This window comes from Rhinoderma darwinii, chromosome 1 (assembly GCF_050947455.1).
Source record: "Rhinoderma darwinii isolate aRhiDar2 chromosome 1, aRhiDar2.hap1, whole genome shotgun sequence".
In the NCBI taxonomy this organism is placed as follows: Eukaryota; Metazoa; Chordata; class Amphibia; order Anura; family Rhinodermatidae; genus Rhinoderma; species Rhinoderma darwinii.
This window is the reverse complement of record NC_134687.1, coordinates 214,110,643-214,137,209: the sequence shown is the minus strand read 5'-3', so window position 1 is coordinate 214,137,209 and position 26,567 is coordinate 214,110,643. Positions and strand designations below refer to the sequence as shown.

Genomic DNA, 26,567 nt, shown 5'->3' with positions numbered 1-26,567 from the left:
ATTCCAGCAGGTTTCCGGTTTTCCGACGGAATCAATAGCGGAGTCGACTGCGCTATTGATTCCGTCGGAAAACCGGAAACCTGCCGGAATGGTGACGAACGGAAACCATTAGCGATGTTTCCGTCACCATTGAGACCAATGGTGACTGAAACGGAATCTGTGCTTTCACTTTCCGTTGCAGGGTTCACCCGACGGAAACCTCTGATGGAACCCCGGAAAGCCAACGGTGATGTGAACAGGCCCTTATGTTAAATCTGATGTTCTGATCTAAACTGATGGAAAAACGGACACAAATCAAAAACTGACACCAGTATATAACACTGACCTCAATGATTAAAAAAAAGAAAATGAAATAAAGCGCTATTCTATCCAGTAAAAAAAATAAAAATAACAAAAAGCTGACAGACCTAATATAGGGTGGTGGTAAAAAGAACATGGATCGTAATGAATTCATCAATCCAATTGAAAACATTCGTGATCTGTCTTATGCGTCAAGGATCATATAAGCAGAAGCCTTGATGCCAGGGTTAACCGACCCTTACTCCAGGTATAGAGCTAAATAGATAAAATTGCCCATGGTAAGCCCCCTGTAGGTAATTCCACCCAGCCCCCTGTAGGTAATGCCACCCAGCCCCCTGCAGGTAATTCAGAAGTGAGTGACGTCGCTGTGTCTAATGGATAGTGTAGTCACTCACTCCTCCTGTAGCGAAATCTCCAATCCCCGGTCGGGGATTGGGGAATCTGACTCCTACAGGGAGCGTAAAAAGACCCTCCTCCTCCTCACATGCACTCTGAACTGTGAGGAGGAGGAAGAGAGGGAGCGCGAGCGACGGTAGACACGGCCGTCACTCGGGACACATTCCGGTGATGGCCGTGTATTACCCAGCCCCATAGACTTCTATGGGAGCCGGGCGGCCGGGTAAACGGCCGAAAATAGGGCATGTCCGATTTTTTGACGGCCAGGTTTCCCGGGGAAACCCTGTCGTGTGAATAAGGGCTAAAGCTGGGTTCACACAGAGTTTTTTGCAAGCAGAAAATCTGCCTCAAAATTCAGTTTGGAATTTTGAGGCATATTTTGCCCTGCCTGCACTCCGATTTTCGCTGCGTGTCTTGTGCCGTTTTTCGTGCCATTGAGTGCCGCGGGCAAAAAAAACGCCACGATAATACACTTTCTCTGCCTCCCATTGATGTCAATGGGAGGTCAGAGACGTAAACGCCCGAAGATAGGGCATGTCGCTTCTTTTTCCCGCGAGCCGTTTTTTCAGCTTGCGGGGAAAAAACGCCTCAGCCTCCCATTGAAATCAAAGAGAGGCATTTTCTGACATTTTTTGGCGCGTTTCACATGTCCAAAAACGTGTAAAAAAAACTCTGTGTGAACTGGGCCTTAGAAAACGGATTTGACAGCTGTGAAATGGCTAAACCCAAGTAAGTTTTCCCCGATCCGAAGGAGTGTGATATGAGGCTGACAATGTGCCCTTTGTTTCAAGTAATGTACTGTCAGAGAGACATGCTGTGAAGCTGCTATGGACAGTTGTAGCGTATTTGTGAACACAAGAGATAAGCGCTCGGCTACTTTATCACATGCTCACATTGAGATCAATAGACGTTCTTGTGTTGTGCTTCGCGTAAAGTAACCCAGCTGACTGAACCACAGCACTGGATGTCTGGGCCTGCGGCATTCTTGGATTACAGAAGCTTGATGCAAATCAATACTTTATATTGAAAATACATTCTTCTTATAATAAGACGTCACGTGTAAAATTACAGACCATCCAAATGTCTCCAACTCTGCAGCCTTCACTACCATATGTCTATGGGAGTTTTTTTTTTTTTTTTGGATTGGCTGAATTTATAGAAAAAAAGCTGAACGCAGGAAAGTTCATGTCTCAAGTGTTCAGAGAATTCCAGTATTGTATAAAAGTTTGTATAACTTTATCATTTATGTCCTTTGAGGTGGTGGAGGAAACCTATGTTCCTTTTAGAGGGTATGCAGTTACTACCCAAAAAATATTGCTATCATGTGATCATGTAGCCACTCTGTGGTGACCACCCTAATGCTGAGGGTCATGTATGTCCATTACGCCCTATTCACACAATAATATTTTTATGCTTATTCCGATGTGTTTATTTGCATTGGAAACCGCGCGAATAACGCTTGTAAAAAGCCTCCAATTGTCTTCAATGAGCGTTTTCAGCCATGTCCGATATATGTCACTTTTTGAGGTGGTTTCTACATCTTATTCTGCTGCAAAAACAGTGTCGGGTAGCCACACGCAGATAAGCCCCATTGAATGGGGTTAATCTGTTTTGCATAATCGTTGCGGTTTGTACTACAAAACCGTGGCAGAAGTCCGAGGGTCAGCCTCAAATTTCTGCCGCGGTATCTCAGCCTATTCCACATTGGATTTTTCCTCAGGAAAAATCTGTTGTGTGAACATAGCCTCCGTTCCACCAATGGGTTGCACACTTATTTCTCACTAGTTTCATTGCAAGGCACTTGTTTGTGTTTGGCTCAACATAAGTAAACTAATAATTTCAATATTCAATGTAATCCACGGGAAGGTTTGGTTGTTTGCTAACAAAACACCTTGGATTCCTATCCTTATATTAAAAATGTTGTTTTCCATCACTCTTTTTCTAAGCCTATGGCTTAGGCAGTGCTGAAAGGACAAGTTTAGAATCGGATTTCCCAGGATTCTGGTGTGCTGTGAATGCTTGGAATGAAGTGTAAAGTAACCAATATTTTTTAAGATTATCCAAAATATTTATAGGGATATTATGTATTGCTCATTCTTTTTGACCGATCCATGATCATCATTACACCTTTGTTATTTTAGGCGGTTTCTCAACTGTGTTTCTTGTTCGAACTCATGGAGGACTACGTTGTGCTCTGAAGAGAATGTATGTTAACAATGTGCCTGACCTTAACATTTGCAAGAGAGAAATTACTATTATGGTAAGTCACATTTTAGAAACTACAAATCAAGTACGAAGATGCTTCAATAGTGAGATACTATTAGCTAGTTTGGTATATTTTTATCTAGAGAACACTGTTTGTTATTTTTTTTAACTAGTTCATACAGTAAATGCATTAGTAAAAAAATAAATTTTCTGCTGTGGTAACCTACACATTACAAATGATCTGTGTGTGTGTGTGTGTGTATATAAAAATGGTCTCCATGAAGAAAGCCAATATATACGTTCAATTTAATTAGAAGGAACCTCAGCAATCAAAAGGAACTTATCAGCAAATGTTTAATTCCCCTGCAGCGCTACCAGAGGTGAAATAAAGCATTACAAGGTGCTCATTGAAATTATTGGTATATCCATCTAATACAAAGATCTACTCTCTGCTCCGACTAATTGGTGGAGGTCACATGCGAGGCTCTATTAACTCGGCATGCCCTGAGAAGGCAATTGGTTTTCTAAACCAGACATTTCTTTTAAGTTCATATTCATTTTACTATGAATTTACGTGCTAGCAATCTTACATGAAACCTTGTTTGAACTGAACAAATAAATCCATTTTAGCTTTTTTGGAGCCTAAACAATTTACTGTTGTAAAATCTATTGATTATTACCGCTCAACAACACCTACAAAGCACTCTCCAAGTACAGTGCTGTCATTGCTTCAAAGACAAAAGCCTCTCAGACATCCCCATCAGTGCAATAGCACAATTTAAAGGGCATTTAAAAATAGTCTACCCTTTATTCTCTGAGTATTTTTATTTGCAGTACAGAATAAATAAAATTACATGAATTATTCATCTTTGATGCTGGATTCTGGGTGTAAGCAATTTAATTTTTTTTTCAGTGAGGTTGAAGTAGTTAAAATCCATAGTATTTTATTCTCTGAAAATTGACTAGACTCCAAGAATGTGTCTTAAAATGACCAGGATTAATGTAAGCTGTGTAATGCAACCGTCTTGAGAATTGCAATGGTGACTGCTGGAAGATTTTGCCACAGTTGAACTTTATAGTTTGTTCTCATATATACATCTAAAGCTGGCCAAACACTTTGGAGGCAGCCGGAAGGGCGAAACTCCGGGTCAGGCGAGATTGTTTGGCGTGCAGCTTTTGCCTTTTTATCTATTTTGTATTGAATTATTGATGTTTTTATTCATTGTAAACCTTGAGTATGGACTAAAACCAGCGTGGACCGAACAGTTTTCAGAGGGTGTTGCACTATATTTCTCCTTTTTACATACTAGAGATATAGGATTTTATCCAACCAGGAGTTCGAACGTCGGGAGACCGTATAGAGCTCTGTGGAACTACAGGAACAAGAACAACTATCCACGCACACACTGGATTGCGGATTGTCTATTGCATATTGACAGAGAGCGTGTCCATACCGACCTACATGTTGGACTGTTCATTCAGTGCCGTCTGAGCGGTAAAACCTTCCTGTGTTAAAACTTTGGATTTCTGTTGGCCGAACTATCGTTTGGCCAACAGCTAGTCTTTCCGACTAACATGCTGCACTATTTTGGCTGGCATTTTACGCCAGATCTGCGATGGAGGCTCATAACGGAGCCCCTAATGCAGATGTGAACCTAGCCTTAGGCAATCCAGCACTGACAATTTGGGGTTCCTCCTAATGTTTGTTTATATGCAGGCAGCATGTGACTGCTGCAGCCAAATAAGGGCTCATTGGTCACCGCTGAGCTCTCCGATTAGCTACAGTAGTTACATGCTGCCTACATGTAAACAAACATCAGGAGGACCAACGGAGCATCCGGGGGAAATAATAAGGGAATAATAATTCCTTTTTTTTATTTCAGGACGTTTGAATAAAATGTTTAACAATGCAGGTAACCCCTTTAAGGCCTAAAATAGGCTGGTCACTAAGGAGTTCGTTTACACACCACTAAATCTGATCACATGAAAACATGATCTTATACATTCCAATAATACCATGAACAGTGTTACCATCTGCATGGAAAATTTGTCTGTTTACAATACCAGACTTTTTATCTCATAGGCTTTATTGTCTATTCACTATGAGGAAACAAATACATTAAAAAAAAGCTTGTAGAACAATGATAACACAATTGTATTGTTTGTGGCTTGCAGAATCTTTTTTTTAGCCTGCTAATGGTACATTTTTGTGGAATTTGTAGAACATTCACCACATTATAAGTGGCCTATCTTGTACATAATGTGATCGGCGCTTTAATGTAGATTACAGCAGAGTTATGACCTATTTTAGCTTTATGTTTCTTAATGGACAACTGGGCGTGTTTTACTTTTTGACCAAGTGGGCGTTGTGGAGAGAAGTGTATAATGCTGGCCAATCAGTGACCAATCCGCGTCATACACTTCTCCCCATTCATTTACACAGCACATAGTAACCTTACTAGATCACTATGTGCAGCCAAATACACACACACACTAACGTTACTGAAGTGTCCTGACAATGAATAGGCATCACTACCAGCCAGGACGTGATGTCTATTCAGAATCCTGACACTTCGCTAACGTTTGTGTGAGATTTACAGCAAGGCAAGCGTAATCTCGCGAAATTACGTTGTAAACTGCCATTTAAAACGAGATTACGCTTGATGTGCTGTAAATCTCACACAAACATTAGCGAAGTGTCAGGATTCTGAATAGACATCACGTCCTGGCTGGTAGTGATGCCTATTCATTGTCAGGACACTTGAGTAACGTTAATGTGTGTGTATTTGGCTGCACATAGTGATCTAGTAAGATTACTATGTGCTGTGTAAATGAATGGGGAGAAGTGTATGATGCTGACATACACTTTTCTCTCCACAATGCCCACTTGGTCAAAAAGTAAAACACGCCCAGTTGTCCATTGAGAAACTCATTAGCATAAAGCTAATATAGGTAATAACTCCGTCAAAAATGATCGTTTTTCTAAATAGAAAACACTGCTGTAATCTGCATTACAGCGCCGATCACATCATGTACAATATAGGCCACTTATAATGTGGTGACAGAGCCTCTTTAAGTGCTGGAGATTGGCAACCCTCTTCCTCTGGTGTGTGATAAAATCCCCATAAGATCCTATTGTTTCTATCTGTCGAAACATTGATTTTTTTTTTTATATGACTATTTGATAAATAAAAGACTTTTAGATTCCATTGGAGAGGTGTTCTGTCTTCTTCAATGCTACAAAGATTACATTGATCGTAAGGGATTTGTCTGATTTTTGGTAACTTGTCCCTATTGGCTCCAAAAAAATGTGATTTTTGCTGTTCTGTCACTTTTATTTAAGCACCCACATGTGTCATCATCTGGCTGCTTCCGGTGTTTTTAAGCAACACGAGCAGACTCCCTCTGTAGAAAAAAATGTAACGTTACATTCTGGCCATTCAAATAAATAGCCGAGTATGTAATGCATGGGTGTGCCAAGTCTGCCGTAGTAGGAGCCAAAAAGTGGATTGTCATTCTGGCTTATTAAGCTGGGGACCTTCGCACACTGGGGAGAATATATCAACGGGTTTATGCCAGTTTTCTGGTGTAAAAAAGTTGCAAACTTTGGTGCTTACCATAGTTCCGCTAAAATTTGTCACTTTTTACTTGGAAAAGAGGTGGCCTCCACCAGAATGACAGATTTTTCATAATTTACTCCAGAAACTTCTGTAAGGTATGACGCAAATCTACACCTGCTCAAAGCAGATGTTGATTTAATGTCTAATGCATGGACAGCAAAAAATGTGCCAGATATATTAAGAGGTGTGCACCTCTTAATATATTTGGTGCATTTTTCGCCGGCGGAAATTAGTTTGAGACTAGTGTTTGACACGCCAGTCTTAATGTATTGCCCTGACTGAGTATATTTGGTCAGGTATGTCTTTACTAATAGTGCAGATATTAGTGCAATGGAGTTATATAAACAAGGGTCAGCTTGTTTGTATTTCTTGCAGATATTTTTTTATACAATTTTATTTTTTGGAATTGTGGCAAAAAACACGAGCGAACAAACAAAGGTACGTATCCTTACACTAGGGAACTATCTACAAGCTGTATTGTATACACAAACGGGATCTCTTTACTCACACTGTGACTGTTCCCTCTTGGACTCGAAGGTTGCAGAAGAAAGATATATTATCTCTCTAATGGTTGTTGATGAAGCACTGCCTGAGGAAAGCAGATATAACTGTTCTCACCGGTTTGTTCGGGGATCCTCGGTGTCGTCTGGGAGATGGTGCGTGGAACCCAGGCAACGCTTGGCACAGCGGGTAGAGGCGGTCAGATGGATAGGCAGAAGTTGTAACTGGTATGGCAGCAATAGGTCAAGGCAGGCGTCGTAACGGATATGGCAGCAATAGGTCAAGGCAGGCGGCAGACAAGGATAGTCAAGTTCAAGCAGAGATTAGTAACGGGAAATCCAGACAAAAGGCAGAAGGAAGGGAAACGGAACTAGGGCACAGGGAACTCACGGGGAACTTGGTTGAACAAGCAGGGATGGAAGGGAGGAGGAACCTTAAATAGGAACTTCTGGGAATTAAGGCGCGCACTGGCCCTTTAAGGCAGGACCAGTCAGCGCGCGCGCGCCCTTTAGTGACTGCAGCCGCACATCGAGGATGCCGACCGCAGAAGGAGGTAATGGCTGCACTCACCTGACGCCGTCCAGGGCCAGCAGAGCGTCCGGACCGGGTAAGTGGAGCTCGGGACGAGCAGCTGATGAAGGAGGGCGCCGGAACCGGAGCAGAGGCCGTGGGAACGGTGGGGAACGGCGCGGCAGCCGTTACAGTACCTCCCCTTTACGCTCCCTCTTTTTAGGCTTGCTTGGAAACCTTTGCTCAAAGTCCTTGATGAGAGCTGGGGCGTTGATATTCTCCACGGGCTCACATGATCTCTCCTCAGGACCATAATCTTTCCAGTCCACTAGGTACCATAATCTCCCCCGTGATCTATGACTTCCAGGATGTCTTGAATTCCAAATTCGGCATCAGCCGCTGGTACAGGATGGACCGGAATTTTCTTACAAAATCGGTTGAGTATGGTGGGTTTCAACAGAGAAATGTGGAAGGAATTAGAGATTTTTAGGGACTGAGGAAGGCGAAGTCTGAAAGTTACTGGATTAATTTGTTTAGTTATTTCATAGGGACCCAGAAACCGAGAAGCTAGCTTGTATCAAGGGGTCTTCAGACGTATGTACCGGGTGGATAGCCAGACTTCATCTCCAGGAAGGAGCTGCGGCGGTATCCTGCGTCTTTTATCCGCGTCCCTTTTTAACCTGGCTACGGCTCTATGGGTGGAGTCCTTTGCCGTCTGCCATATCCGTAGAAAGTTGCGGTGGACCGTGTTAGCAGCTGGAACCTCAGAAGGCACAGAGACTGGTAGGGGAATTCCTGGGTGCTGGCCGTACACCAAGAAGAAGGGAGAAGAGCGGGTAGATTGCCCCGTATGGTTGTTGTAGGCAAATTCGGCCCATGGAAGCAGACCTGCCCAGTTGTCTTGTCTCGGAGACACAAAATTCCTGAGGAAACCTTCAAGTATTTGGTTTATCCGCTCTACTTGACCATTGGATTCGGGATGGTACGCGGAAGAGGAGTCTAGTTTGATCTCCAGCAGTTTGCACAAGGCTCTCCAGAACTTGGATGTGAACTGAACTCCTCTGTCAGAAACAATGTGCTTAGGAAGACCATGCAGGTGAAAGATGTGCTCGACAAACAGCGTTGCCAGTCGGGAAGATGACGGAAGGCCTGAGAGAGGTACGAAGTGCGCCATCTTGGAAAAGCGATCCACCACAACCCAGATTACAGTACACCCAGCAGAACTAGGCAGATCGGTGATGAAGTCCATGGCAATGTGCGACCAGGGAGAGTCAGGCACAGGCAGGGGGTGCAAAAGGCCAGCAGGTCTTGAATGGGAGACTTTGTTTCTGCCTGCTCCACTTGCTCTCAAAATAAAGTCTTTAGTGTCTTGGGACATGGAAGGCCACCAGTACTGACGACCAATCAAATCGAGAGTCCTTTTGATGCCAGGGTGCCCAGAAACCCTGGAGGCATGGCCCCAACGCAGAACACAATCCCTTTGTTTAGGGGGTACGTAGGTCTTTCCTCGGGGAATGTGTACCACTTTGGCAGGAGCAGCGATCACAATACGTTTCGGATCTATAATAAACTGGGGGCTGGGCTCTTGGTCTGTGAGGTCAAAACAGCAAGATAAGGCGTCAGCCTTGGTATTCTTCCAGCAGGTCTGTAATGAAGCTGAAAATCAAATCTGGAGAAGAATAATGCCCACCGAGCTTGACGAGAATTTAGGCGTTGAGCAGTCTGTAAATATAGGAGGTTTTTATGGTCTGTGTAAATGATGATGGGGTGCCGTGCACCCTCAAGCAGATGTCTCCATTCCTCCAGGGCCAATTTAATAGCTAAAAGTCCCTTATCTCCAATTCCAGCATTTTTTTCAGCGGATGTGAACGATTTGGAGAAAAAACCGCAGGCCACCAGTCTCCCTCTACAAGTCTTTTGGGACAGAATAGCTCCAACTCCCACAGAAGAAGCATTGACCTCCAGAACTAATGGTTTGGTGGAATCCGGTCTATGTAGGACTGAGGCAGAAGAGAAGGCAACTTTAAGAGCTTGGAATGCGGCTTCGGCCTCCGCAGTCCAGTCTTTAGCATTAACCCCTTTTTTGGTCAGAGCAGAAATAGGAGCCGTCATAGAGGAGAAATGAGGAATAAACTGGCGGTAATAATTTGCGAATCCTAGCAGGCGTTGGACCGCTTTGAGTCCTTGCGGACGAGGTCAGTTGAGAATTGAGGACAGCAATGGCTGGATCCATTTGAAGACCCTGGTCGGAAATGACATACCCCAATAAAGGCAGGCTGGTTCTCTCGAAGAGGCTTTTTTCTAGCTTGGCAAACAGAGTTCTCTCGCAGACGTTGTAACACTTGGCGCACATGCACACGATGAGTTTGAATATTGGGAGAGAAGATTAAAATGTCATCCAGGTATACCACCACACAGCTGTACAACAGATCTCAAAAAATGTTATTAACAAAGGCCTGGAAAACCGCAGGAGCATTACAAAGTCCAAAGGGCATGACGAGGTATTCAAAATGCCCATCACGAGTATTGAAGGCGGTTTTCCATTCGTCTCCCTCGCGGATACGGATGAGATTATAAGCTCCACGAAGGTCTAGTTTGGTGAAGATTTTCGCCACCTGTAGACGGTCAAAGAGTTCTGAGATCAATGGTAACGGGTACTTGTTCTTAACGTGATATTGTTTAATCCTCGGTAATCAATACAAGGACGCAGGGAGCCGTCTTTTTTCCCCACAAAGAAAAACCCTGCGCCAGCAGGAGAGGAGGACTTACGGATGAATCCTCTCTCCAGATTTTCTTGGACATACCTAGACATGGCCTCAGTCTCGGGCAAAGACAAAGAGTAGACTCTACCTCTGGGAGGCGTGGCGTTGGGGACCAGGTCTATGGCACAGTCGTATGGCCTGTGAGGAGGCAGCAATTCAGCTTGTTTGCAGAAGACATCCGAGAAGCTTTTGTATGGAGTAGGAAGTCCTGCTCAGTTAGGTTCTGCAGACTGAGGCATAGGTGGGCGAATAGATAGCAGACAATGTTGGTGACAGAAGTTACTCCAGCGGGTAATTTGACCTCCAGTCCAGTAAATAACAGGAGGGTGCTTCTGCAACCACGGTAGACATAGAAGCAAAGGGTTCAGGGAGTTCTTTAACACATAGAAGGAGATACGTTCCTGGTGCAGCGCCCCTGTTAACAGGAGAATGGGCTCGGTGACGAGATAGATAGTTTACTGTAGGAGCCTCCCATCTACAGAAGCAATGGACAACGGTTTGGAGAGTCTTTGCACTGGGATTTGGTAGCGATTTACCAAGGACTGGCACAGAAAATTCCCAGCGGATCCTGAATCTAGGAAGGCTTGAATGTCGAAAGTGGTTCCTGCAAAGGACAGCTTCGCTGGTATGGTCATCTTCTGAGAGGAAGGTATTCCACCTAAAGTAGCCTCTCCTACTTGCCCTAGGCATTTGAGTTTTCCGGCCTCACTGGATAGTCTCTGAGGAAGTGCGTTTTTCCACCACAATACAAACACATTCAGCTTGCGTCTATTCTGGCGCTCCTCAGGCGTGAGTCTTGTTCTCTCCGCCTGCATGGGTTCGTTCGACCGGGAGGAAGATGAAGCCAGAAGAGGTCTTTGGAAGGTTGGTGCCAATCGTGATGTCCGATTGCCTCGAGCAGATTCCTGTTGTCTCTCACGGAAACGTATATCTATACGATTAGCTAGGGTAATCAAGTCATCCAACGGTGGAAGGTCTCGGCCATCAAGTTCATCCTTGATTCGGCCCGCCAGACCCTCCCAGAAGGTCGATACCAAAGCCTCATTATTCCACTGGAGTTCCGTAGCCAAGGTGCGGAATTGAATGGCGTATTGGCCTACAGTGGAGGTTCCTTGTCGGAGCTTGAGTAGAGAGGACGCTGCAGAAGAGGCTCAACCCGGTTCTTCAAACACCCTTTTAAACGTGGAGAGCAAGTTCTGAATGTTGTACATGATCGGGTCATTTCTCTCCCATAAGGGTGATGCCCAAGCCAACGCTTCTCCAGACAGCAGGGACAGGATATAGGCCACCTTAGCCCGATCTGAGGAAAAATAATGTGCCATGACTTCAAAGTGGATGGTACATTGGTTAACAAATCCCCTGCAGGTCTTGGGGTCTCCCTCATAGTGGGCAGGCATAGGTAGGTGTAGTTCAGGACTGTAGACAGGAGCTTGCTGTGGTGGGGGTGGTAGTATCGGAGGCACCGGAGATGCTAGTTCGTTCAAACGAGTGGACACGTTCTGCAGTAGCTGAAACAGCTGATCTTGGCGGACTTGTTGTCTAGAAAGCTCCTGAGCCATATCAGCCGTGTCAGGCAACCCAGGCAAGGCTTGGCACAGCGGGTAGAGGCTGTCGGATGGATAGGTAGAAGTCAGAACAGGCAGCAGGCGTCGTAACGGGTATGGCAGCAATAGGTCAAGGCAGGCGTAACGGGTATGGCAGCAATTGGTCAAGGCAGGCGGTAGACAAGGATAGTCAAGTTCAAGCAGAGGTCAGTAACGGGAAATCCAGACAAAAGGCAGAAGGAAGGGAAACGGGGAACTAGGGCTCAGGGAACTCACGGGGAACTTGTTTGAACAAGCAGGGATGGATGGGAGGAGGAACCTTAAATAGGAAGTTCTGGAAATTAAGGCACGCGCTGGCCCTTTAAAGAAGGACGAGTCAGCGCGCGCGCCCTCTAGTGACTGCAGCCGCACATCGAGGATGCCGACCGCGGAAGGAGGTAATGGCTGCACTCACCTGACGCCGTCCAGAGCCAGCAGAGCGTCCGGACCGGGTAAGTGGAGCTCGGGACGAGCAGCTGATGAGGGAGGGCGCCGGAACCGGAGCAGAGGCCGTGGGAACGGCGGGGAACGTCGCGGCAGCCGTTACAGCAGAATACAGGACCTGCAGTACAAGGGACTTCCCTAATTGCTGTATTATGACCGGCTTCTGCAACATGAATTATAAGGGAGCAGGGAGGAAGCTATGCAGGGAGAAGTGTGGTAATGAATGTGTTTTGCAAAGTGCCTGAGACAAAATGGCGAAGAGGTAGAAGAGATGTAGAAAAAATCTAGTTATGGTCATGACACGCAGAGCTCTGTAGGACACGATTACTAGCATGGCCTACTAGGACTGGGTGGTTAATCAAATTAGTTCAGAGAATCGTAAAATCAAGATTACCCTCACCCTTGCAGGGCTGAGAGGAGGCGCCAGCAGAACAGACCGCAAGTGTGGTGAAGTCTGCGGAGTGGGACTGCTGACGGACAGAGAGACAATTAAGCGTCTGGCACCTTCTGTAAGAAGTTGTAATAACCATAGAGGGAAGAGACCCCTCTCAGGAGGTTTCCCAAAGACTCCTACCCCTAATTCCTGGCCAGCCTATAAGTGTAGTACAATCCTTCGGTATTACCACAGGCCCTCCTGCCACATCGGTTCCTTCAGGAGCCGGCACACAAGATCCTGACATTGACGTCAGGATATTTTTGTATGGTGTTGCCTGTGATGCCTGAACGTGCCACTCTTAGGCTACATTCACATGAGCATATCTGATTCACGCGCGTGAAATAAGTGCGTAAATCTGGTTCGTGTGCGTTGCGTTATTGCATGTGTGCTTTGCGAGTGGCATGTGTTTTTCACGCACTCGCAAAGCACATCTTTTTTATTTTTCAATTGAATTTATGCGCAAATCACGTACAGCACACGGATGCGCATCTGTGTGCTGTGCGTGATTGTCACTCACCGATTGACTTAAATCAGCGATAGGTGCGTGAAAAACGCACCAATATAGGAGATGCAGTGAGTTTCATGTAACGGACACACCGCACACGGACGAGTTTTACGCTAGTCTGAATGAGCCCTTAGGCATTATTCACATGAATGTGTCCTTTTAGCACGCGTAAAAAACGCAGCGTTTTTCCTACGTTGACAGTCTTGTGTGGCATCAGTGTACGGTGCGCGTCTGCGTTTTTACGCGCGTATGTCATCCGTATTTTCTTTTTCTCATTGTTTCTTTAGCAACTATTGCGTGAATCACGGCCAGCACACGGATGTACATCTGTGTGCTGTCCGTGATTTTCATGCACCCATTGCCTTCAATGGGTGCGTAATGCGCAAGAAACGCACAAGTATAGGACACGCAGTGAGTTTCACGCAGCGGACAAACGCTGCATGAAAAATACTGAATGTCTGAATGGCCCCTTTGAATTGCATAGGTCCGCGTGATGTTTGTTTTAACGTGCCTAACACGGACGTGAAATACACTCGTGTGTATAAGGCCCTAGGCCTTATTCACACAAGCGTATTTCACGTCGGTGTTACGTGCATTAAAACAACAGACGTCATGCGGACCTATGCAATTCAATGGGGCCATTCAGACATTCAGTGTTTTTCACGCAGCGTCTGTCCGCCTCGTGAAAGTCACTGCATGTCCTATTCTTGTGCGTCTTTTGCGCATCACGCACCCACTGAAGTCAATGGGTGCGTGATAAAAAACGGACAGCACACGGACGGCATCCATGTGCTGTCCGTGTTTTTCACGCACCAGTTGCTAAAGACATGAGGAAAAAATAAAACCCCTTCAGTTTTTTTTTTGCTGACGTGAAAAACGTGTGACAGACGGATGACATACGCACGTAAAAAAGCGGATGCTACATTTAACTGCAACGCAGGAAAAACGCTGCATTTTTTGCGCGTGCAAAACGGACACGTTCGTGTGAATAAAGCCTCACTGTCCCGAGGCTGATGAGTTACGGGTGATTCATTTGTTACTTGAGGCTGGCTGTCAAGGTGCTCCAGTAGGGCAATATTAGCGCCCAGCATCCAGCGGTGTCAATGAGCCGACACCTTTATCTGCGCACGTGAGTGCTGCGTAACCATGCTCCCTATCCATTGAGCTCCATCTAGCGGCTACTGCAGGCAGACAGACACTGGATAGTTGTGTGAAGTGAAGCATGAGATTTTGGAGCTCTGTGTCAGAAAAAACAAAGCTTCAACTCCTTTAAGAATTCAGTAATTCATAAAAGATACATACCCTCAGTAAAAATGTGTAGAAAGTTTGCAAAGTGGGTTTTATGGGAGACGGAGGGCAAAATTTCCACCTCTGCAACTTGGAAACCCTTTAAAAACCATTTGCCCCTGTATGTTTTTTTTTCTTCAGTTGGCATTGCTGACAAGGTTAGATATACAGCTTAAATATTCTGTTGGCAGATCGTTTTGATTGAGTCTGATGCTGCATTTAGCTGCTAAATCAATAGTTGTCGGATGTAGCCATGTTTCTATTTGTGATGAAGTGGGGGAAAATAGTTTTGCTTTATTATCCGAAGGAATGACGGTGAGATTCATGCTGATACCTCAATGTTACCATTGCACTTTCTTTATTGCCTTAGGCCTTGATCTTTCAATCACTTGCTTCCTCTCTGTTATTTAGCCTTTTTTGATTACTGCAATATCAGATCAGCAAACATTTAGTAAAAACCGATTACTTTTCTATCAGGAAACCCATACACCGCACATCAGCTTTTATGTGGTAAATCACAAGTTTTCTATACATAACGGGTACTGATAGAAAGGCTTTAGACCCTGTTCACACGGAGCTTGTGGCAGGCAGAAAAAAATCTGACTCAGATTTTGAACTGTCTGCGCTTTTTCGTCCACGGCCATTTAAGCTAATGCAAGGACCGCTGGAAAGAAACGCTGAGAATTTTTTTTTTCTGCCTCTCATTGTTTCCAATAGAAGGTCAGACGTGGAAACCGCGGCAAGAAAGGACAGGCCGCTTTTTTCTTCCCACGAGCAGCCAAAAGACGCCTGGGAACAAAAATATTCCTATGCCTGCCATTAAAATCGATGGGGGGCGATTTCGGCGTCTGGCGGCTTCTGCATCAAAATCAGCAACAAAACTCTGTATGAACAGGACCTTACTTGTGTTACTTCAGTTTTATTTACCTTTTTTGTTTTTGTTTTTGCACTCATTGACTATATCAGCACCATAATGACTGGTAATAAATTGGTACTTTTTTTTTTTAAGTATTTTTTTTTAGGAAGTGTTGCAGCGGCCAAGCATAGTGGGCAATAAGTGACCCTTTTTATGTTCGTGACTCTTTAACACCAACCACCTGTGTTACTTCATGTAGCTCTTTCACATATTTATATGGACGTCGGTTAAAGGGGTATTCCATTTATGGCATATCCACAAGATTTGCCATACATACCTGATAGATATGGGTCCCACTTCTCTCCAAAATGGGGTCACCCAACACTCATACCGTCTGGTAAGGGGCGGCCGTAACATTTAGGCAGACTATTAACGGAGAGGTGGCCACACGTGTGCAGCTCTCTCCATAAATTCCTATGGAACCTGTGGATCTGCCATAAATATTTAGATTGGGAATACCATCTGTTTAAAAACTGGGTGGCGGAGCACAATACTACACCACAACCACACTTCAAAAACTGCATTAATGGCAGCATTTCGTACTTAAAGAGGCTCTGTCACCAGATTTTGCAACCCCTATCTGCTATTGCAGCAGATAGGCGCTGCAATGTAGATTACAGTAACGTTTTTATTTTTAAAAAACGAGCATTTTTGGCCAAGTTATGACCATTTTTGTAGTTATGCAAATGAGGCTTGCAAAAGTCCAAGTGGGCGTGTTTACAGTAAAAGTACAACTGGGCGTATATTATGTGCGTACATCGGGGCGTTTTTAATACTTTTACTAGCTGGGCGTTCTGATGAGAAGTATCATCCACTTCTCTTCAGAACGCCCAGCTTCTGCTAGATCACGCTGTGACGTCACTCACAGGTCCTGCATCGTGCCAGACGAGCGAGGACACATCGGCACCAGAGGCTACAGTTGATTCTGCAGCATCAGCGTTTGCAGGTAAGTAGCTACATCGACTTACCTGCAAATGCCGATACTGCTGCAGAATCAAATGTAGCCTCTTTAAAGGGAATGTGTTGCCAGAAAAACATGTTTTTTTTTTAAAAATTAAACATTTAGTGTGTGGGTGATTAAACATTGTTCAAATTTTTTTTATTTTTTTGCACGAGTCCATGTAATATTATAAATTATTTCTAATTTATAATACTACCCATTTTTGGTCACTAGATGGAGCTGTTCCCAAAATTGCAGCATTGCAACATTGGGTTAAAAGCCCTCGCTCTAGTGAGCTCTCAGCATCCCCCCCTCCTTTATCCTGGCTAGTGCCGGGATAAACGAGGGGTTTGAACGGTGTAACCTCCTACACTGTGTGTCGCCATTTTTTGAGGTAACCCACAGTGTAGTAGGTTTACATACAGTAGTAAACACACACAAACACTAACATACATTGAAATCTCTTACCTGCTCCTGCCGCCGCGGCTCCCTCCGGCCCGTCCGCTCCCTTTGCTGCCGCTGTTCCATGTGCACAAGTCCGGAAGCCGCGACCGGAAGTAGTAATATTACTGTCCGGCCGCGACTTCCGGTCCACAGGAAAATGGCGCCGGACGGCGCCAATTTCGAATAGGACTGTGTGGGAGCGGCGCATGCGCAGTTCCCACACAGACGCCGTACACGGCAGTCAATGGGACGGGAGCCGTTCACAGTCCCTATGGGACTGTGGCTGCCGTATTCCATGTCTGTGTGTGTCGTTAATCGACACACACAGAAATGGAACAAAAAATGGCAGCCCCCATAGGGAAGAAAAAGTGTAAAAATAAGAAACCGTAAAACACAAACACACAAATGAAAATAAACGTTTTTATTAAAGCACTAACATCTTTAACATATAAAAAAATTATTTGTGATGACACTGTTCCTTTAAGCAGTTCTAGGAAACGTTCTGTAAACTTCTTCTATAGAAAACCGCAATATGAAATTGCATTGAAAAAAAAATAATAATAAAGTTCTAATTATCACAATCTTTATTTATACACTGCTTACCATATTCCACGGTGCTTTACAATCGAGGGAAGCCGTAAACATGACAAATGAAAGCTAAATGCAGACATCTGGTAATGAAACAAAAAGGAAGACTGTGCCCATAAGAGCTTACACTCTGTACTGTAAATTGGTAAATATATAAATAACTGAGGAGGGGATTTCTAAGGCATCTGTAAAGTCCCGGTCCTTGTTTGGGTATTCTTATTTTAATTGCTATACAGCGTCCCTAAAGGGAGAGCGGAGTGTAGTCATATTGAGAGTGAAACGATGGGTGGAGAGCTAAGCAGCTGTAACTGGTTATCACATGCAAGTACGCTACAATAAATGTACGAATGGCTCGTATTTTCTATAAACCGCCTGCAGATATGTTTTGCTACATTTTACTGGTAAATTCATTAGTTTAGAAGTGGGGTAGGGTATAACAAACTTTTTTTTTTAGGGAAATGTCATTCATTGACTAAGATTTGAATGTAAGGTTAAAGAAAAAGCAAAACAAACATGTAAACCGACAATGGTGTAAATACATTAATAAATTTGCCCTAGTCGCATTATACAGTTGTGTTTGGCCCATGCTACATATTTAATGTGGCGCATGAGGCATGGGTGAGAGATGCTGGAGTGTCACTCACGAAGTGTGCCAGTATTTATAAATATCAAATGAGTTTAATAGCAATTTCCTAATATAGTATTATTATTGGAATGGTTCACTTTTGGCGTCTGGTAGGTTCATACATACAGGCTGATAGTGAATTACAAACCCCCCATGGTTGCCCTGTAGCTAAGGCCTCATCCCCACTTCAGTTTTTTTTCGTCCGGGTGCTATCCGGTTTTTTAACTGTTAGCACCCTGTCCCATTCATTTCAATGGGGCCATGCACACTTTCGTTGTTTTAACGGAACCGTGTGGCCGTTACGTCAAAAGTAGTGCAGGTCCTACTCCTGCCCGTTTTTGACTGAAGTGTCTCGGCCTTTGCATTGATTTGGTCTGTGAAACAACGGGCTGCACACGGAAGCCATCCGTGGGCGGTCCATGATTCACGGAACCATCATTAGCGGCCGTTCATGGGGCCTTAGCATTCACAGTCTGTAGTCCATTGACTTTATTACCCTTGGTGAACCTAGAGTTGAAATGATCGTAAACAACAAATAAAAGCTACAAGTTCCCCTGCATATTTGCCAGCAAGGTACAGAGGTAATTCTTCTAAACTTTTTACCATTCAATTATGTACATTTTATTTATTTTTTTCATTTCATTTACAAAAACTCCCTATTAAATTTCACTTTATTGTTGGCATGCTTTTCCACTATAAAATCTAACCACATTGTTTGCATCCACATTAACAAGAGCATAGGGTTATAACTCGGGGTTCATCTGGCGAGCCACACCGCAGGGGGTTGCACGACACATGTAGCTCCCAGGCCACTGGTTGGGGATCACTGCAATAGCGGATAGGCAATTTTTTATGCGCCGCGTACTTTAAGCAGTCGGCAGCCCTGCTTTGCTATATTTGAGTGGTCTACCGCTTCACATTAATACCATTTACATTTGACTGGGGCATATCAGAAATTTGTCAAAATAACTTAGGGCACAGGTGTGCAATGTTAAGTCACTGAGCTCTTCAGGACGACCCATACTACTACCAATGTTTGTCTATGGAGATTGCATGGCTGTGTGCTTCATTTTATGCACTGGTTTACAATGGGTTTGAATGAAACACCTAAAATAAATATTTAGGAGTGTCCACATACTTTTGGACATATAGTGTGCTGCCCCCCCCCCCCTTTTAACCGTTCTCAACCTTTCATTAGTCTTGCAGCCGTAACTAATGAGAAGAGCATCAGTTCTAAGAAGTTGTGTCCCTGGAGGGCGATTCAGTGGGCTAGGGTATCTTTTATAGGATATTGTACTAGATACCCTGATCTATAGAGTGTCCTTTTGACAGGTTCCTTTTTATACCGAACGATTCCTACATGTGTATAAGGCAAAAAGGGAAATTTACATGTTTAGAAAAATATATTAAATATCTGTGTTAATGGTGACTACCTGAGGATGAAAGGGACTGTTAAATTCCTGCATGTATGTTTGAAGATCGGCTTTTAGGATTTACAATTGATCTATTCATGTGCAGGACAAGAAACACACATTTTGTATAATTTCTAAAGGCTGGAAAAAACTATTTGCCTTTTGGTGCTTGATGTCATTGACAAAGAATGCATTTTGTGGTTGTTTTTTTTTCTCCTTTTATGCTAGTGTGTCGTTTCTACTGTATAGTAGCATGAAAAGTAGCTTTAAGATTTCTGTCTGTTTTGTTCGTGTTAAAGTATAATGCACAGAGTAAGGATGCATGTAGATGAGATGTTGCCATGTCCATGGCCGCGGGCCTTCAGGCTCACTCACCTTCTGACAGCCGAAGCCATGGTTCTAGGAACGCTGGCCCCAGTCTCCTCCTCAGGAGCTCACCTCTGCCGGGTCCCGTAGGGTGCACGCACACGCTCGTGCCCGCTCTTAAAGGGGCAGCGCGCCCACCAGACTTATGTTTAATTAGCCCATGAGCACCCTGGACTATAAGAAGGACCCAGCCCCTTCCTCCAATGCCTGAGCGTTGTTGTCGTACCCTAAGTTTGTTTATGCAAACGGTCTCCTAGTGTCTTCCAGTTCACAGTGTTTCCCGTACCTGTATCCTGTGCTATACTGGTCAAGTGCCGTGCTGAGCTGTAGCCGGTCTGTGCTGTATACTACGCCTGTCCTGCTACACCACGCCTGACGTCTGCCTGCTGCCTAGTCCCAGCCGAGCCTGCCTTGCTACTGTCCAAGCTGCCACAGGTACCCTATACGAACTATAGACTGTTACCTGCGCCCTGTTGGTCTACGAACCCAATGTGACAGTATGCTCTGGCCATGGACCCCACTGGTCGATCCAAGACCAAGATGACGTTACAAGAGATGCGGGCGGATATGCTGGACCTACGGTCTCGACAGGACCAACTCCTCCAGGCCTTGAACATTCTCGCATGTCGGCAGGAGGCACAAGCTTCCGTTCCTCATACTACACCTCTTGGCAGTGTTGATCCCCATTTTACTTTGCCCCTTCCTGACTGCTATGATGGAGACGCAGGTACCTGTCGTGGATTTTTGAACCAGTGCCAGATCCACTTCAGCCTGTATGCAAGGGCATTTTCGTCTGATGGCGCAAGGGTCGCTTTCATCATCTCTCTCCTTACTGGCAAGGCTCTTGCATGGGCGAATCTTATCTGGGAGAGACCAGGACCAGAGACCCGTGACTTCCAGGGCTTCCTCCAGACTTTTCGCATGGTGTTTGAGGAGCCTGGACAAGTCTCATCTGCATCGGCTTCCTTGCTAAACCTACACCAAGGAGACACCTCTGTGGGCGAGTACGCCATCCACTTCTGCACCCTGGCGGGAGAACTGTTGTGGAACAATGAGGCTCTGGTGACTACATTCTGACAGGGACTGTCTCCTAGGATTAAGGACGAACTTGCCGCTCGAGATCTACCATCTACCCTGGATGACCTCATCCTTCTGTCCGCCCGGATTGATATGAGGATCTGAGAACGGCTCCAAGAGGCTTGTCGGGAGGGAGGCCTCCCTAGTCTGGTCCCACCCTTGCAGCAACCTCTGCTGTCCTCAGGTGCCGATCCTCCTAAAGAGTCTGAGGAAGGAGCAGTGTAAGCTATCCACCCAGGAGAAACAACGCAGACGCACTTCGGGACTCTGTCTATATTGCGGCCTCGGCGGTCAGCTTGTGCGTCTGTGTCCCCAAAAGTCCCAAAGCCTAGGGTTGCGAGGAGAGACAACCTTGGGTAAAAAAGGACTTCCGTCTAAATTGTCCATTCCCGTGACCATAGTGTCCGGTGAGAAAACGCATCGGGTCTCTGTGTATCTGGACTCTGGATCCACTGCTAATTTAATTTGTAGAGACCTGGTGGATCTTCTTCAATTACTCACTACCCCTCTGAAGAGGCCGTTGACGGTTGCATCGGTAAATGGACTACCTCTGCCAGACCCAGTTACAGCTGTGACCACGCCACTGAGGCTCCAAGTGGGAGCTCTCCACTCCGAGCTGTTATCGTTCTTATCCAAGGCTGTTAACCCCGTGCTGCTGGGCCTGCCTTGGCTCCAATTTCATGCCCCAATCCTGGACTGGAACTCTGGAGAGGTTCTCCAGTGGGGCCCCGAGTGTCACAACCGTTGCCTGGGACCGATTCGTTCGGCTCCGCCTCCTCTGTTGTGCTGGTGCACTCCTGTTCCAGAGAGGTTCCAAGAGCAAGTCAATGGAATGTGGATATTTCTCTAAGCTCTTTTCTTCCGCAGAACACAACTACTCAATTGGGGATCGGGAGTTACTGGCCATCAAATTGGCTCGGGAGGAGTGGAGACATCTACTAGAGGGCGCAGCTCATCCTATCCTAGTTTTTACGGACCACAAGAATCTCACCTATCTCCAGATGACCCAACGGCTGAATCCTCGTCAGGCCAGGTGGTCGCTGTTCTTTACCAGGTTCCAGTTTGAGCTCCATTATTGCCTGACTGACAAAAATGTGAGGGACGATGCATTGAACAGGTCTTTCGAGAGAGAAGACACCATGGGGATTCCACAGAACATTATTGATCCGTCTTGCATTGTCTCTGTCAATCCCCTGCAAGTTGGGGACATTCCTCCAGGGAGGACTTTTATGCACCTGGCTGGCAGAGTGAGAATCCTCCGCTGGGGACATTCCTCTAAACTGGCAGGTCATGTGGGTACCCGTAAGACCCGAGATCTGATTGCCCGTCATTTCTGGTGGCCCACACTGCCCAAAGACATTATGGACTTTGTTTCTTCCTGTTCAGTGTGTGCAGCTAACAAGGTTGCTCACTCCAGACCTGCTGGCCTTCTCCAGTCATTGCCTGTGCCTGATTCTCTCTGGCAGCATATAGCTACGGACTTCATCACTGACCTGCCCCTCTCTGCTGGATGCAGTACTGTCTGGGTGGTGGTGGATCGATTTTCGAAGATGACCCACTTCGTTCCTCTGACCGGTCTTCCTTCTGCTCCTCAACTGGCCAAGCTGTTCATCCAACACATCTTCCGCCTTCACGGCTTGCTGCAGCATATTGTGTCTGATCGGGGGGGTTCAGTTCACAACGATGTTCTGGAGAACCCTCTGCGGACTCCTAGGCGTAAAGTTGGACTTTTCCTCTGCCTACCATCCGCAGTCCGATGGTCAGGTCGAGAGGATCAATCAGATCTTGGAGAACTACCTATGCCACTTCATCTCCAAGCAGCATGATGACTGGGTGCAGTTGCTCCCGTGGGCTGAATTCTCATACAATAATCACACCAAAGAGTCCACAAGAAAGACACCGTTCTTTATGGTCTATGGCCAACACCCACGAATTCCTCTCCCGGTGCCTGATACGTCCGAGGTACCAGCTGCTGACACTACTTTTAGGGACTTTCTGCAGATCTGGCAGCAGACTCGATCCTCCATCCTGCTGGCGGTCGACCGCATGAAAGGGAAGGCGGACACTAGGAGAAGAGAACCCCCTCAGTTTCAGTGTTTCCCGTACCTGTATCCTGTATCCCGTGCTATACTGGTCAAGTGCCGTGCTGAGCTGTAGCCGGTCTGTGCTGCATACTACGCCTGTCCTGCTACACCACGCCTGTCCTGCTACACCACGCCTGACGTCTGCCTGCTGCCTAGTCCCAGCCGAGCCTGCATTGCTACTGGCCAAGCTGCCACAGGTACCCTATACGAACTATAGACTGTTACCTGCGCCCTGTTGGTCTACGAACCCAATGTGACAGTACGCTCTGGCCATGGACCCCGCTGGTCGATCCAAGACCAAGATGACGTTACAAGAGATGCGAGCGGATATGCTGGACCTACGGTCTCGACAGGACCAACTCCTCCAGGCCTTGAACATTCTCGCATGTCGGCAGGAGGCACAAGCTTCCGTTCCTCCTACTACACCTCCTGGCAGTGTTGATCCCCATTTTACTTTGCCCCTTCTGGACCGCTATGATGGAGACGCAGGTACCTGTCGTGGATTTTTGAACCAGTGCCAGATCGACTTCAGCCTGTATGCAAGGGCATTTTCGTCTGATGGTGCAAGGGTCGCTTTCATCATCTCTCTCCTTACTGGCAAGGATCTTGCATGGGCGAATCCTATCTGGGAGAGACAAGGACCAGAGACACGTGATTTCCAGGCCTTCCTCTGGCCAAGCTGTTCATCCAACACATCTTCCGCCTGTACGGCTTGCCGCAGCATATTGTGTCTGATCAGGGGGTTCAGTTCACAACTGTGTTCTGGAGAGCCCTCTGTGGACTCCTAGGTGTAAAGTTGGACTTTTCCTCAGCCTACCATCGTCCGGACACTACTTTTAGGAACTTTCTGCAGATCTGGCAGCAGACTCGATCCTCCATCCTGCTGGCGGTCGACCGCATGAAAGGGAAGGCGGACACTAGGAGAAGAGAACCCCCTCAGTTTCTCCCTGGCACGAAGGTCTTGCTGTTCTCCAGGAATATTCGACTGAGGGTGCCATCATGCAAATTTGCTCCCAGGTTCCTCGGACCCTTCGAGATCCTACAGCAGATCAACCCTGTCGCCTGCAAGCTTCGGCTGCCTCCTACCCTCAAGATTCCCAACTCCTTCCATGTCTCCCGCCTGAAACTGGTGGTTCTGAACCGCTTTACCAAGACTCCTATCCTTGCGGTTGCCTCCAGCTGTCCTTCAGACACCTTCGAAGTTAAGGAGCTCTTGGACACCAAGAAAGTAAGGGGAAATACTTTTTATTTGGTGGATTGGAGGGGGTTTGGTCCTGAAGAGAGCTCCTGGGAGCCAGAGGAGAACCTCAATGCTCCTATCCTACTGAAGAAGTTTCTCTCTCGCTCACTCACCTCCTGAGGGCCGCAGCCATGGTTCTGCGAGTGCTGGCCCCAGTCTCCTCAAGAGACGCCAGCGCTCACTTCCGCTCACCTCGGCCGGGTCCCGAGTTTTATGTTTAATTAGCCCATGAGCACCCTGAACTATAAGAAGGGTCCAGCCCCTTCCTCCAATGCCTGAGCGTTGTTGTTGTACCCTAAGTTTGTCTATGCAAATGGTCTCTTAGTGTCTTCCAGTTCCCTGTGTTTCCCGTACCTGTATCCTGTATCCCGTGCTATCCTGGTCAAGTGCCGTGGTGAGCTGTAGTCGTGCTGTGCTGCATACCACGCCTGTCCTGCTACACCACGCCTGACGTCTGCCTGCTGCCTAGTCCCAGCCGAGCCTGCCTTGCTACTGTCCGAGCTGCCACAGGTACCCTATACGAACTATAGACTGTTACCTGCACCCTGTTGGCCAGCTGCCATATTGCCAAGGCGGTACGGCCAAGTGGGTCCACGAACTCAACGTGACAGTTGTATTTGTCCGCGCGCAAAAAACGCAACAAAAATCTTGGCAAAGACGCATGTAGTTTTACCGCAAATTGCTGCGGGCCGCGATGCGGTTTTTGATTGTGCAGGTTTTTACAGGAGAGACACATTCATTTTACAAGTTTCACAGGCAAAAACCATGGAAAATTGTAGTAAAACTTTTTTTTTTTACTGCGTGCCCGATAACTTCTCATCTAAATGCACCCTAATACTGCAACTGCAAGCAAAAACCTACCTATGTATTGGTGTTCAATGTAAGTCTAGGTTTCCTGCACTTGATGGGGAACACGAGAAAAAAAGTGCATTTATCATTAATTCTGTAAACTTCACGGCTTGTGATTGATAAATCATTGGACAGGCTACCAATTTAAAGAGTGACATTAGAGAGATGTATACATCCCATGGGACCTCATGCACTTTGGGTTACAGCATCTGTGAATTTGGTCATTAACTCTGGAATATCTACAATGTTAATACCTCCTGTGATAATGTGCTACACTCATGCCAGCGTTAACAACAAATTCTGTAGCAGTGAAAACAATTTGTACGGTGAAGACAATTGGTTGTGACTCAATGGTGCAATTTTGTATTGCTCTATGTTTTAAATTGACAGAAGATATTATAATGTTTTAATGCTGTTTTTCTGTTTTGTTTTTTTTTGCAGAAGGAGCTTTCGGGCCATAAGAATATTGTCGGATATTTAGACTGTGCAATTAACTCTGCTAGTGATAATGTTTGGGAGATCCTTATACTTATGGAGTACTGCAGAGGTAAGCATGAACTATTGTGGAAACCAATGGGGTTCAGAGTATGACCAATTCTATTACACACATGCTAGAATCCTGTTCATATGAAGCCATTAGTTATAAAGTATGGTGTTTGAGTGTAGAAGGAATCGGGAGTACCTGGACCTGGAGTAATATGGAACATCAGAAGGATGGTGCCCTAGTTGTACTTAAAGAGGCTCTGTCACCAGATTTTGCAACCCCTATCTGCACTGTCACAAGCTGGGCGTTCTGAAGAGAAGAGGATGTTACTTCTCATCAGAGCGCCCAGCTAGTGAAAGTATTAAAAACGCCCCGATGTACGCACATAATACACACCCACTTGGACTTGTACTTTTAAACACACCCACTTGGACTTTTGCAAGCCTCATTTGCATAATTACAAAAATGGTCATAACTTGGCCAAAAATGCTCGTTTTTTAAAAATAAAAACGTTACTGTAATCTACATTGCAGCGCCTATCTGCTGCAATAGCAGATAGGGGTTGCACAATCTGGTGACAGAGCCTCTTTAAATTCATAGTCCCAGGCTTATAACCATAATATGTATTCTTTGCTTTAATATATTGTGTACAGATAAAGCATCTTTCTATATAATACAGCACACAAGAAAATGGCGACCGCACACAGCGAACACTAATGTCACCTAAGCCACTAAATATAAATAAATATGCATTACATGCTACATCTATTTACAATAGGGAGGTTCTTAGTGCACATTTTGATCAAATTGTGTTTGCCCACCTACCACGACAAGGCGTCCTCCATAGGTGGGGACCTACTCTGTACATACACCCAGAGCTGGGACTAAGCCTACATATATCTGGGGATCAAAAATAGATATTGGAATGCACTCCTCAATCTATTAGTGTGGTGCTAGTAAGGTAGGGACGATAATCCCACAATATTGGAAATA

At 45.7% G+C, this 26,567-nt stretch overlaps 1 protein-coding gene across 4 annotated transcripts in view; it reads left to right on the top strand.

The window, feature by feature from the left end:
• The window catches only part of BMP2K (BMP2 inducible kinase), a 205,377-nt gene that overhangs the window by 72,643 nt on the left and 106,167 nt on the right, over positions 1 to 26,567 (top strand). For all 4 annotated transcript variants that reach the window (XM_075861433.1, XM_075861448.1, XM_075861440.1 and 1 more), the window contains 2 exons: positions 2,838 to 2,956; positions 25,532 to 25,637. In XM_075861433.1, coding sequence (XP_075717548.1) covers positions 2,838 to 2,956; positions 25,532 to 25,637 — 225 coding nt within the window. The remainder of the gene's footprint in view (positions 1 to 2,837; positions 2,957 to 25,531; positions 25,638 to 26,567) is intronic.